This window comes from Ptychodera flava, chromosome 10 (genome assembly GCF_041260155.1).
Source record: "Ptychodera flava strain L36383 chromosome 10, AS_Pfla_20210202, whole genome shotgun sequence".
Lineage (NCBI taxonomy): Eukaryota > Metazoa > Hemichordata > Enteropneusta > Ptychoderidae > Ptychodera > Ptychodera flava.
The window spans coordinates 10,737,543-10,751,152 of NC_091937.1; the positions used below are offsets into that span (position 1 = coordinate 10,737,543).

A 13,610-nucleotide genomic window follows, 5' to 3' on the forward strand; every position below is an offset into this window, starting at 1 on the left:
TTCAGCTGAAGTTTCTTGACCTTTGTTCAGTGAACATTTCCAAGGAACGTAGAGGGCGGTCGTCTGAATATGTAATGAGAGTAAGAGGTCAATGTAGTAAGGTTTACAGCCATCAAAATGTTTAATACTCTTACCTCTGAAAGCATCATGAAAATGTTCATATTTACGATAGTGAGTCTCAATCTTGGGTACGTCTGCGTAAAGGCATGAACAAGACAGAGAAAAAAATAGGCCATGCTGGCGTCTTCTGACCTTTGACCCTGCACTCGCTCACAAATTGAACCGCCACGCCACTCAGTTGTTTACTTCGCGTGCTCATGCCTGAAAATTGGACCCTAGACCTAAACTGTCCTCGTCTTTGACACCCAATATACAGCGCAGACAATGGCCAACTGTGGTCGCAACACCCTGCCTGTCGCTAGAATGAATAAGGAACAGCTCCAGGTGCACCTACGGAACAAGCATTTTCCACAGGCAGTCCTGAAAATTCTGTACGGTAAGCCAAGCCATGACGACTTACCTCCATGTCATTGTCATATGAGGCTTCATTGTCTTACTGTGCGCTTCAGTCCAGCATGGAGCCAGTTTCTACTTCCATGAGTCCAGTGTCACAACTAGGTGTGTCAGACCACAGTAACTTTTGAATCCATACACGACTGCCGTTGAGTGTGTGCACTTGTCTAATTTACTCATAGCTGTGTGAGTAGCTCTGCATGGCAGGGCTGTGTGTTACCGGCGTTATACGACCTCCCAGTCCCACCACAGGAAGGCCTTATAACGCCGGTAACACACAGCCCTGTCATGCAGAGCTAAGCTGTGGATCCATAGCTGTGGTGTTTTCAGACGGGATTCCTGCCTTTAACGGGCTGGTTACGGGCTGCTGGCGGGGTTAAAAATCGTAAAAAACAAAACCAGCTCGTCAAAGGCAGGACTCCCGTCTGAAAACACGACAGCAATGGACCCACAGCTAATTTACTCACAGCGTCCATCGTGTATCGATTTACAAGGGCCTGTGTTTGAGACCAGCGATGTACATAATATCCACATGGTGAGACGGGCACATTACATGTACAAAACCATGGAAGTACCAAAAGACAAAGTAAACATTTAGCTTTGATATGACGACACATTTCAAAGTCACACACTCATTGATTGATTAACCATGGGGCAGCTCTGTCTGGACTGAGAGATAAACAGTTTATCTCACTTGATCTGCACTGTAACTGTTCTGAAGACCTGAATAGGTTATCTCAGCTGAACAAATTTTGCTGCAATGCATCTCAAATTACAGAAAGTATACAATATACAGGCACTGTAACATACTTCAAAACAGTTACTTTATGAACTCAAATAAACTAGTGACCATAAGTCAACAGGTTACACTTGCTTCTGCTCTCAACTCAATGAAATAAATAATAAGAAACATTAATTTAACCATGAATTTGATGAAAGAAAGTGATCTCCCCAGGATTTTCTGATAGAGTGGCGGCTAATTGCATAACAATAAATGTAATTGTTATGGTAATGAGTTTCTATTGTTTACCAATAATTATAGAGTGGCGGCCACCACTCTATAATAGCTCTGGGAGAACAATGAAAGAAATGAAACACAGGTGCCTAGTTCTGCTATCCCCATAAACAAACCTTCAATTGCTTTACTGTTTTGCGACCGTACATCAGTGTACCATGTACAAATTCATTGATTTTTGTGTTTGCGGCATTATCAGGGTCAAAAGTAGCACACCACATTGGGAGTGAAGGGCAATAGCTTTGAACCGTGCTCATTGCAACTCTCGTGCAGGACATTCGTTTTGAGCCGGCTTTAAACGTCCTGTGGACATACAAAGATCTCGCAATAGCTAACTAGGACATGCAACAATACCATACTTTTCAATCCAATCGTACAATGTCAGCCACTTCTGATCGAAACCACTTTTCCTGACCTTCGGATCCTTACCATTACCAGATATCGGCGACAACAGCAGTTGTCTATGCTTTGACTGAGTGCCCACAGGCAAATATGCAGCTCTGGGCTTTTCGTCATGTACACTCCTCATCCTCTCTGTAAACTGGCCATTGTGTGAACGATCGGCAGCATAACACATTTCACACTTTTAGAATTGAATTTTCATCCTTCTTTTATTATTTCACACATTCAACCACTTGGTGTTTCGTTCACGTTCAAATCAGTTGCTAGCGGGCAGTGAAACAGGGCCCGTGTGACAGCCAAGACTTCGGTATTGTGGAATGGAAGTCAAGATCAAAGACTGCTAACGTGAAGTTGTACCTTGTAATGTCAGAGAGATACTACTCGCAGAACTGTATTTTCCTCCATACTTCGAAAGGACTTTGAACTCCTTAGAACTGGTTGACATGACATCCATTAGCACTACAGCTGGTCCTTTTTAGACCAGCACAACATCGGGTGCTTTGCACCAGATAACCTTGCTTAATCATGTGAAATACCCAAACCGTAGAAATAAAAGGAGAACAGTCTAACCATTTCACGCATTGGGGAAATGGAGTAAACCTTTTTATCAGGCACACCATGTTACCGCCCTTCCCTTCAGGTACATCACATTAGAAGCGATTCACAATTAAAGCTCACTGCAAAAAACTGACAAAATCGCAGCTGCGGAACAATATTCTGGCCACATATAAAGAGTATCGGCGGATATAAAACAGGATCAGCACAAAAAATAAAGGTTCAGGCAAAAACAAGTAAAGGATCAGCGGCATTCCGGGTAATTTTCTGTGCAACCAAATAAAGTGATAATTCTGCCACATGTTCAGCCCTACTGTCAGTAATGCAGAGCTATTGATATAGTGCTGAGAAATGTTGTTAGACAAAACACTCTTATTTGCTGTTTAACGATATCCTGTGTTTACACTTCATTCTATTTCAGTCTCGCGAGATTGATCTGTAACCAATCAAAGTCATCTATTTACCAATCATACATTTTTGCCAAAAGTGATGACAGCTAAAGTAGTTATAAGGTTCAGTGCCTCAGGAAACCATGTTCACACTTGGTTGATATGATGAAACAATTTTAAATTGTATCTTAATTTTTTTCTCTTTTGTAGATCAACAAATTGATGGGACTGATTTTATTGATTTGGAATGGAATGACATCAATAACCTCATGAGCGGTTTTCCCTTTAGAGAGAAAAAGGCCATCTTGCTTTTCATAGAGAAAGTCAAGGTAAGGTTTAATTCCTTTGTTGCCATGGTAATGTAGGTTCTATGTATTCTGTTGGTTCTGCGGATACTTCTAACCAGAGCATATACATGTATACAGTGTACATGTAAGTGTTGGAAAACATCAAAGTTTTAACGGCATGGACATACCGGTATATGTACGTAAGCTATCGGTTAAGTGGTAATGACATTCAATCTGTGTGCTGTTGGGATTATTTTAATTTTATTTTACTCATAACATTGATGGTCAGTGCATAGAATGCATTTTGTGAGAAAATTAACACCATACATGCTGGGCAGGTTTCCCCCTCATTTCAAATGCTGGAAGTAGGGTAATAGTGTAACATGCATTCTGATTTTCTGAAATTTCCTAAATATTTATCAGAATATTGAGGTACTATTCTCCTTGTTTTTAATCTCTTTTGCAGAAGTCTGATACACCTCCCATAGCAGATAGCACCCATCTGCTAAATGGTGACTCGCACCAGACACACCAAGGGCCAGCTCTCCTTGCAATTAAGCAAGAGTGCTCTGACTGTTACATAATAACTTCACCAGGGGAAGCCCACACACCAACAGCATCAACCACTCATTACCAAAGAGCATTATGTGAGAGTATGAACTCAAACGTGCCTGTAACACCACAAGAGAGCCCTGCCTACCATGCCACAACAGCAACTCAAGAATTTTCTACACCTTTAAGTCCGTGTAATACTGCTCAAGGTATGTTGCTAAATGAGACAAATGCAAATCCCCAACTCGACACATCTCCTGCCACCCAAAACAGCAGGTTTGGTCAAAGAAAGCGAAACAGATCAAGGCCAACCATGTGGAAAGATGACTTTGAATTTTTCCACAATCCAAAGTTGCCAGATCATTTGGATGCTCTCTTGAAGAAGAAAACTACCAGAGACCTGCCCTGGAAAGCACTACTACAAGCATGCAGAAGTATTCAATCTTACATAGAGATGAAACTGGGGAGAAAGCCTTTGAAGCCAGAGCGTGATGCCATTGCTCGTGACTTTATTAGAGTTTATCCGTGCCTTGCATCCCTTGACGAGACTGGACCAAAGGAGAGTGTGTTGACTGAACAGATTCGAGTAAGATGGAAAAACAATGAGCACACAGTGAAAAAGAAATTTGAAAGATTAGAAAATATGAAAGGTGATAGACGTAATGCCACAGAAAGCAAAACTAAACGACGGAAAATAGAGAGTGTTGGCCGAAGTCCAACCCAGTATGCTGCCTCTGGTATTGTTGAAAATCAAGAAACGTCCTTACCAAATTGTAATACTGATGTTGAACGCCTTTCGCTTGAACAGCCAGTGGTCAACTCCATACAAACACATCATAGTGAAATGTTGTGTGACAGTAATAGCTCATATTCTTACCTTGAACCCAGCCATACAGTATATGCTACCCAGGAACATGCCGGCAACAACAGAGCTTCTCAACCATCTTGTAGTCAATCAGTTTATGAGACTGTCAGCAGTTCAAAAGGACACCAAATGAATTGTAGACATCTAGCATGCCAGGTATCGCCCAGAAATTTGCAATTGTATTTGGATCAAAAACCATCAGACGGTATGCCAGTTGATCCGAGTGAGTCAAACAATAGCAAGTCACCATATGCCAGTGTCAAACCATTGGACAATCAAGCAGGACCTGGTCACCAGCCATCAGCCAATAACGGTCTATTCCATCAAACATTCCATGGTCAACCAGTCAACCAAACTGCCAGTACTTCTTGGAATCATCAGAAGGAAATGAAAACCAAAGAAATATTTCAATCACAGCCACATGATCTCCAAAAAAACCAATGTGAAGCCATCTTCCCAAGAAGTGCTTGAGTGCAACACTGGGTCGTCTCTAACAAATAGTAAAATGCAAGAAAGAGTTGACAGTAAACTTATCTTGGAAATAGGTAAACGAAGACCAAGAAAAGGGGTCATCGATGAGTTGTTTAAGCAGTCATCAGACTTTCGACTTGATTGGATTCATAGACAGCCAGCATCATTGAGGGCCAGTGGAACCTTAAAGCGATATTCCTTTTATCAAAGGGAACCAGAGAAAGTAAGTTTATAATTAATTTCACAATACCTTTTCCAATAATTTTTCACTTTCACAACTTGCTCTTTCCTGATGTCACTTCCTTCAATAGCCGACTATGGAGTTTCAATCAAGATAGTAGTACATACAATACCACAAAATTGAAAAACTGCATTTTTCCACCATTTTTTTTCTTTGGGAAACATTTAACTTGTCACTTTTTCAAACAAGAGTTGAATCGGGGGCCACCATGGCAACCTTGGTAAACATTTGAGATACTCTTAAAATTTAGACCAGCCATCATTTCTATATGCGCCGGTTGGGAAATGTTCAACTTTCAATGTTTACAAAAATAAGCTAGGGACGTCTTGCTCAGTAAACTCTAGCACGATTGCACATACACTGTTATGGCATGGTGAACCAGAAAACACTTGCATCCAAATGTACCTGTGCGAGAAGTGCATTCTATCTTTTTTAAGGATCCTACCTCTTATCTCTGTACAGATTGTTGAGGATATGATATACATCATCCAGCGAAATTCACGCCAAGTTACCAGAGACGAGCTTCAGGCAAATTGGAAAGAAATTGAAGACTGCCTGATCACCTATGGCTTGTCACAAAACATTGATGTCAAAGGTAAATGTTGTTACCAGGTACATGTATGAAAAGCATGAAAAAACCGTGGTAATGTCACATGCACCAATGGGCTGCAAAGTCTGCTAGATCAATCGATTTTCTACTCAATCTATCAATCCCGTACTGGATCTGCCTGCCAGAGGAACCTACATGTAGATACCACCAAGGTGTGCAACAGAATCACTCAATCTATACGTGACCTGGGTTTTCAACTAACAGTCCGCTCACACAAAATATTCAGAACTACACCTTGGTACCTTGTTGGATCACAAATTTAGCCATTTACTCAAAAATCATGCCAATGAACGTGTTACTCACATCGCCTTGAAAAAAACTGCCGTGCTTTTAGGCCAAACATAGTGAAACACGTTATGCACAATGATTCTACCATAGATACCAGTGATTTTCAAGAAGATGGTTAATTTGTGATCCAACAAGGTATATGGGAGTGAAGTTCTGAATATTTTGTGCGAGTTCACGACTAGTTGAAAATGTGGGTCGTTTGTAAATTGAGTGATTCTGTTTCACACTTGATGCATTTAGGTTCAGTTGTGGGCAGATCGAGTATGGGATCGATAGATTGAGTGTATAAAGTGACAGAAAAACTGACTAGTTAATAGCTGTTCTTTTACCTCCTTTGTGAAGTTTTATTTAAACAGTGCAGACATACATGGTGTACTACCCCAAGGTCTCCTTTTTTCACATCTTCAGAAAGTTAGGAACGTTATCATAACAATAAATCTATGTATGTTTGCTTTCCCTGTATATCGAGTGGGTAGAATATTGTGGTGTATTAAAAAGTTGCATTGTCAAGAATCACTGATTTTGTATTGCCTGTTATTATCATACATTTACAGTAGATAAAAATTTGGAGTCAAATTAACACAAAATTGAAAATAGACTGAGATACAATACGCTAGACTTTTATGTACTGTCATTAACAGGTTTGCCCTATAACAAGTGTACACAGACTTTACTTTTATGATAAGAAACATAATGCATAAATTTTTTTGGCATTTACATTTGTACCCTATAGGGATCAGAACACTTGCAGCAATCCGAGTGTTGGAGATCACCTTTGGAGGTCAACGTGCACTAGGGAAGATTGTGAGAGTTGTTGATGTGAGTATCATATATTTAAGTAATTTACCATAATGTGGAAATTTGATTTCCTTTAAGGGAATAAATAGGGTTGGATGTTAATTATGCTCTTTGTCACTTTGAGGAGCTTCTGGCACCGCTGCAGAGCAGGGTTATTTGCAAGTGTCTCAATATTTGATATGACACTAACAAGCATCAGTGTTTTGCCCAGGAATTGTAAAGGTGGGACACAGTGTCCCATGATTGTCAAAATAGGGGGACACTGAGTTACAATAGGGGTCAATGTGTTAGCGAAGAACGCAAAGCAAAGTAAAGTCACCAAGGCAGAAAGGTATTCATTCATTTTAAAATTAATATTGCTGGACGTCTCCTATAATGGTTGTGGCAAAGTCATTTTAACTGGTTGTATTTACAGTTTCGAATTGTAAAAAAAGACATCATCATGATAAAATCAATTTCATGCGCATTTTTCTTTTATGTTGATTCTTGCCAGTGACTGCATTACATGTGTTTAACAGAAATAAAGAAGATGTTCATTATGCTTATGACTCCAGAACTAGAAGTGGTGGAAGACAATAGTTTGATGCACATTGTAACCTGGGTTTTTATCATTACTGCTATAAAGTTCTCTTCTTTTTTATAATTGCTCCAATGACTGACAATTTTCCCTGAAAATTGCAAAAAATAAAGTTTGAAAACAAAAATATCTGAGAGAACTCCTTGATCCTCATGATAGCAATAGCACATTGCCATAAAGCTGTTTTGACAAGCTTGGTGGTTCTTGTTAAGATCAGCTACAATCGAGCTAGGGGGTCTTGACTATAAGGAATTCAGCATGGTGACCTCGATCTCTCTGGCCTGCAGACGATCGGAGAGTTGTATGAGATTCCTTCTGAGGAAATTTAAGGCAAATTACTACTTTGAAAGTCAGGGATATATAGTGTTTCAACAAAATTGTGGGGTTCATGATATTTTTAGGTGAAGTCATGAGCTTCCAGTACACCAAAATACACGTACAGTCAATTCCGTTTGATGCCATGTGCCCGGGCTAGTATAGTGACTGAAAATTTGATTCTCCGTACTTCACTGTACTAGCATATACATGTATTTACAAGTAAAAGTTTCATTCAAAGTTGGTGGTCAATAAAATAATTTGCTTTGTGAAAAGTTTGTTGTTCTTTTACAAGCCTTCAACTTCCGAAATCATTGCCTGGTTATCGGGATCGTACGTGGCCTGGTAGTTGAGTCTGTCCCCAAGGCTGCAGGGCTCAGTGGACGTACATCGCCTTGCTCATACCCTGAATCGTAAACTGTAACAGACTAACTGATTTTCCAATAGTGTTTACATTGTGACGAAAAAAATAGACTAAATTTTAAATGTTTCATTGTCTCAATAGAGAAGCAATAACTGTACGGGCTATCAAGTATGTAATTTGGTAGCTAAATAAGTAGTCTGTGGACGCTGGACTTACAATTCTAGCCCTGATTTTAGTGCGTCCCCGTGACCCATGTCCGGTATTTTTGCGGGACATTGTTGCTAATTTTGCGTCAAAAGATGCAAGAACGCACTCTGGGCAAAACACTGAAGCATGATACAAAAACTTGACCCCTTTTACTACTTTGTACGTCTTAACTTTGTTAAGGTACAATGCACCTTGGGGACACATATTTTCTGTTTTAGTTTTTCAAAAATCAAAAAAATTATTTTTCTCCATGGAGTTAACACAGGGATGGCCGTCATATGTAAATTTTAGGTAAATTGTTTCTCTTGTGCCAAAATTTGCGCAGTGACTCCCGATTTTTTCCCAATTTTTTATTAGCTCCCATAGCCAATGTATATATGGCAATGGAAGCTATTCTTATAGGCTAGGGAAATGTCTGTATGTATGTATGTCTGTATGTCTGTGTGTCTGTATGTCTGTATGTCTGTATGTCTGTCCGTCAACATCAAAAACTCCAAAACCGCTGTACATTTCATCTTGATATTTGGTGTGTACATGGATAATGGGCTGTAGATGAGATTTTGTTCAAATGAAGTTGTCATTGCCAAAAATATGCAAATTAAGTGAAAAAATGTAAAAACAGTCAAAATTGAAAAAACTCAATAACCACTGAGCAGATTACATGAAAAATTAGCATGTAAGTACTTTGGGCTGACATGAAATGATTGTGCAAATCTTGGGTCAGTATCTTGGACTTGCTATTTTTCATGAATTTTTTTGTAATTTTCTCCCATTTTTGGTCAAAAAATCTTCTCTCTGAAACCACAAGTCTGATTGATTTGAAACTTGGTATGGAAGGCATAGGAGTGACCTTTCCCAAATTTGGGCAAATCGTGTTGAAATTTGCGTATTTTAGTTTACACGTCCATAGACTCCCATGTATAAGGCGGATCTCCATAGACTCACATGTATAAGGCCACGAAAAATAAAAATTTAGTTTCTCATATTGCAAAAAGGATGTAGTGACACAATTTTAGTCCCCGTGGATGAAGTCCAGTGGGCTTATAGATGGGTCATGTCCGTCTGTTCGTCCATCCGTGAGTCCATCCGTTCATGCAGATATCTCGGATATTTTGACAAAATGTCACGTGACCTTAGTGACCTTTGACCTCAAATATACATATTTGTCCATAACTCAGTAACCACAAGTGGTACACCCTTCATATATGGTATGATGGGACACCTTATGACGCCACATATTGTACCTCATTAATTATGCACATATCTAATTTTGAGCGAGCCAATAGAGCTAGAGGTCTGATTTTTGGTATATAGGGATAACTTAGCAAAACAATTTTTTTTGACAAAATGTCACGTGACCTCGGTGACCTTTGACCTCAAATATACATATTTGTCCATAACTCAGTAACCACAAGTGCTACACTCTTCATGTATGGTATGATTGGACACCTTATGACGCCACATATTGTACTTCATTTATTATGCGCATATCTAATTTTGAGCGAGCCAATAGAGCTGGAGGTCTGATTTTTGGTACATAGGGATAACTTAGCAAAACATTTTTTTGACAAAATGTCGCGTGACCTCGGTGACCTTTGACCTCAAATATACATATTTGTCTATAACTCAGTAACCACAAGTGCTACACCCTTCATGTATGGTATGATGGGACACCTTATGACGCCACATATTTTACCTCATTAATTATGCACATATCTAATTTTGAGCGAGCCAATAGAGCTAGAGGTCTGATTTTTGGTATATAGGGATAACTTAGCAATACAATTTTTTGTCAAAATGTCACGTGACCTCGGTGACCTTTGACCTCAAATATACATATTTGTCCATAACTCAGTAACCACAAGTGCTACACCCTTCATATTTGGTATGATTGGACACCTTATGACACCACATACTGTACCTTAATAATTATGCACATATCTCATTCTGAGCAAGCCAATAGAGCTGGATGTCTGATTTTTGGTATGTAGGGATAACTATAGGAGAGAAATTTTTTGACCAAATGTCATGTGACCTCGATGACCTTTTACCTAAAATATATGTTTATGTCAATAAATAAGTAACCACAAGTGCTATGTCCTTTGTATTTAGTAGGATGGGAGACCGTTATGACAACACATGCTTTACGTCATTAATTATGTACACATCTAATTCTGGGCAAGCGAATAGAGCTAGAGATCTGATTTTTTGGCATATAGGGATTAATTAGCAATATAATTTTTTTTTTCCAAAATGTCATGTGACCTTGATGACCTTTGACCTTGATTATACATATATATGCATATCTCAGTAACCACAAGTTCTATACCCTCCAATTTTGATAGGGTATTAGACCTTAAGATGTCACATCTTGTACCTCATTTATAATGCGCATATGTATTTCTTGGCTGGCCAATACTGCTAGAGGTCTGATCTTTTTTCAGATTTAGAACCATAACTTAGACATGCCTCATGTGTTTCAAAATGGGAACAACGACATAGACCTATGTGCCCATAGATCTGAACATATACACTCCAGTGATACTTCTTAATGACCACATTTTCCTGCCCCATCAAGACTAATACTCCTATTACAAGTGGGGACTATGTCATTGGAAATGACTTGTTGAGTTAATGGTTGTATCACAGTATTCAATATATCTAATTCTGTATTTTTTCCATTTTATATTCTGAATAAATACATAAACATACTTCACTGTCTCCGGTACATTACATTTAAGTATTTTCACTTCATGCACTTTATCCCTTTCACACATGTTCAAATATCTGACCAGAGAACAAACACTAAATAGTCCAGGATGGGAGCTACAGTGTCATTGACGCTATTTTCTTGATTTTGAAAGAGAATGGTTGAAAGATTCCCTAAGGAAAGTTTGAGCAAAAGTTTGTCCTTCACTTTCGGGGCACATCCTATCTCAAAGCTAATTTTATGTACTATACACATTTAGTGTGAGATAATTTAGCTGAGCTTGTGTCGTTACACTGTCTTTGGTATGAGGTGTAGCATGCACAACTTACAGTGAAGTAGTTAGAACACCACCAACACCCAGTCACTGAAGTTAACATTCAAAATAATTAACCCACTCCATTCAACTGTGTGCTACAAACAAGCTGGACATATTTAAGAACAAAGTCTTTAAGAGTTACTGAAAAAATGTTGTCTTATATATTTTATACATTTTTACAAGATGATACTATATGTATATGTTCTTCCTTTATAGGATGCTGGAAAACTCTCAGCGAAAGGCAGAAAAGATGGCAGACTACCTCGTTTGAGTGTTTTGGTACATGAGGACCAGGTTAAACGATTTGTGATTTTCCTTGAAGAAATGATATTTTGTGATGTTGAAAGCAATAACCTTGTTCTTGCACTCCTTTCCTATATGGGAGTGCATTTCCTGTGTAAATCTGACTATGCACGAACTGTAAAAAGTGCATGTCAGTTTTTAGAATACTTTTGGCTTACAACTAAAGTCAAAAGTACAATCCGGGGTAGGGTCAGACAATTAGGCCTAGCCATTATGGGAAATGTATAATTTTCCATTGTGTTGCTAAATTTCCAAACCAAACCAATTTGTTTGATTTTATTGTTGGTTTTACAAAATTACATTTTCAGCATACTAAAGTTTTATATATTGCAAAGAGAGGAACTGATCATATTTTCTATTCATGGTCAGGAAGATATAGTTGTTAAAAGGAGGGGTTGTCAGAACTGCACGACTTTCTTGCTTGCAAACAATATTTTATGCATGATATCTACCGGTAGATGCATCAAGTCAACATAGCTGCAAAATTTAAATTTTATGATAGTGATCGTTATTGTTTTCAAACATAGTTTAACTTTCAGCAATCACCAACTTACCCCAGATACATGTACTTTGTTCAACATCGGTCATAGGGGCCACTGGCAACCTTTGAGCAGAGTTCTGACAACTCCCTCCCTTTAATCATATAGTTACCTGGGTATGTTGTTATGGACATACAAAGGGTCTCTCGTACCTGCAGTGGACATTACAGTTTATCAAGATTTTAATGCAATAGAGACTTGTTAACTGTGTCAACTGTGATATTACCTGCAACTAATTATGACACATATTGCCGTATTCATATATTGCTGTCTTCAAGAAAGTTGTCACAGTTATCCTTTTAATGCTTTAAGTGCTGTAATTTTTCCCACCAAACTTTTACTACAACATTTTACCATTTTTAATGAAATTTTATATAGTGTTTTTAATTTTGCACCAAATGGACACTACATTTCATTGGCGGGCTACAGTTTTTCATCAAAATTTTGGCAAAAATCATAAAAATTTGACTGGGGTACATTTTGTAAAGGCGTTGAAAATTGACTATGGCGCTCAAAGGGTTAATGCTTTAAACCCTTAGTGGTACTAAAATTTGGTCATGGCAAGACAATTAGTGTTGAATTTTCTCAATGGTAGTATTGAGAAAAACTATTCTTCTTTACTCATTGTACCTTTGCTGTCAGAGACACAAAGCTGTTCAGATAACCTGACTGTCCTTCATTTTGTCTGTCCTTAAACTTACTCTTCACAGAAACTTCTGCTCCGATGACTTTCACTGTGTGACATTTGGTCTTCCTGATGTTCTCATTGTTTTCAAACTGCATCTTGTCTGACATGGCTGGTCTGACAACTTTTTGTATGATACATGGCTGGTCTGACAGTTTCTGAATCTTTGCGAAATTGTCTTTCAAACCATATTTCTTTGAAAATGTTGTCCAATAACAATCACTTTTGCTTTGTTAGATCCAAGAATGACTTCATCTAATTGTGAGTGTAAACACAGGGTCCGGCGAGCAATATTCGTCTAGAAATTATGAATATGATCAATAAATGTCTTGTATTAAACTTTTTTTTTCATTATACAAGCCTTACCTGTGTCTAGTGTGTGCCTATTACTTTACCCTAGCTATCTCTGGATAGTATTTCAAAGAAAACAGTCTATATCTGTTAATTGCCCTCCCTAATCCCCTTCATTAATTTGTTCTGCCGATCACCAACGCGGGGGCTTATCGCCCTGACCAAATACCTCGTTAGCAGCTCATAAGGTAGTCGTCTACTACCTTATGAGCTGCTAACGAGGTATTTGGTCAGGGCGATAAGCCCCCGCGTTGGCG

The 13,610-nt window shown here is 38.6% G+C and overlaps 1 protein-coding gene across 1 annotated transcript; it reads left to right on the forward strand.

Moving 5' to 3' along the window:
* Window positions 1-355: 355 nt before the first annotated feature.
* Window positions 356-13,310, forward strand: LOC139141965 (uncharacterized). The gene is made up of 6 exons (XM_070711748.1): window positions 356-496; window positions 3,085-3,203; window positions 3,628-5,272; window positions 5,753-5,885; window positions 6,922-7,007; window positions 11,692-13,310. Exons 1-3 carry the CDS (start codon window positions 385-387, stop codon window positions 5,047-5,049), a joined length of 1,653 nt encoding a protein of 550 aa, XP_070567849.1. The 5' UTR covers window positions 356-384; the 3' UTR covers window positions 5,050-5,272; window positions 5,753-5,885; window positions 6,922-7,007; window positions 11,692-13,310.
* Window positions 13,311-13,610: the final 300 nt, after the last annotated feature.

Excerpts from the sequence above, each read along its gene's own strand:
- LOC139141965 (XM_070711748.1), top strand. The coding sequence starts at position 385 with ATGGCCAACTGTGGTCGCAACACCCTGCCTGTCGCTAGAATGAATAAG. Across the intron at positions 497-3,084 it reads AGTCCTGAAAATTCTGTACG|ATCAACAAATTGATGGGACT; the intron begins GTAAGCCAAGCC and ends TCTCTTTTGTAG. Across the intron at positions 3,204-3,627 it reads TTTTCATAGAGAAAGTCAAG|AAGTCTGATACACCTCCCAT; the intron begins GTAAGGTTTAAT and ends TCTCTTTTGCAG.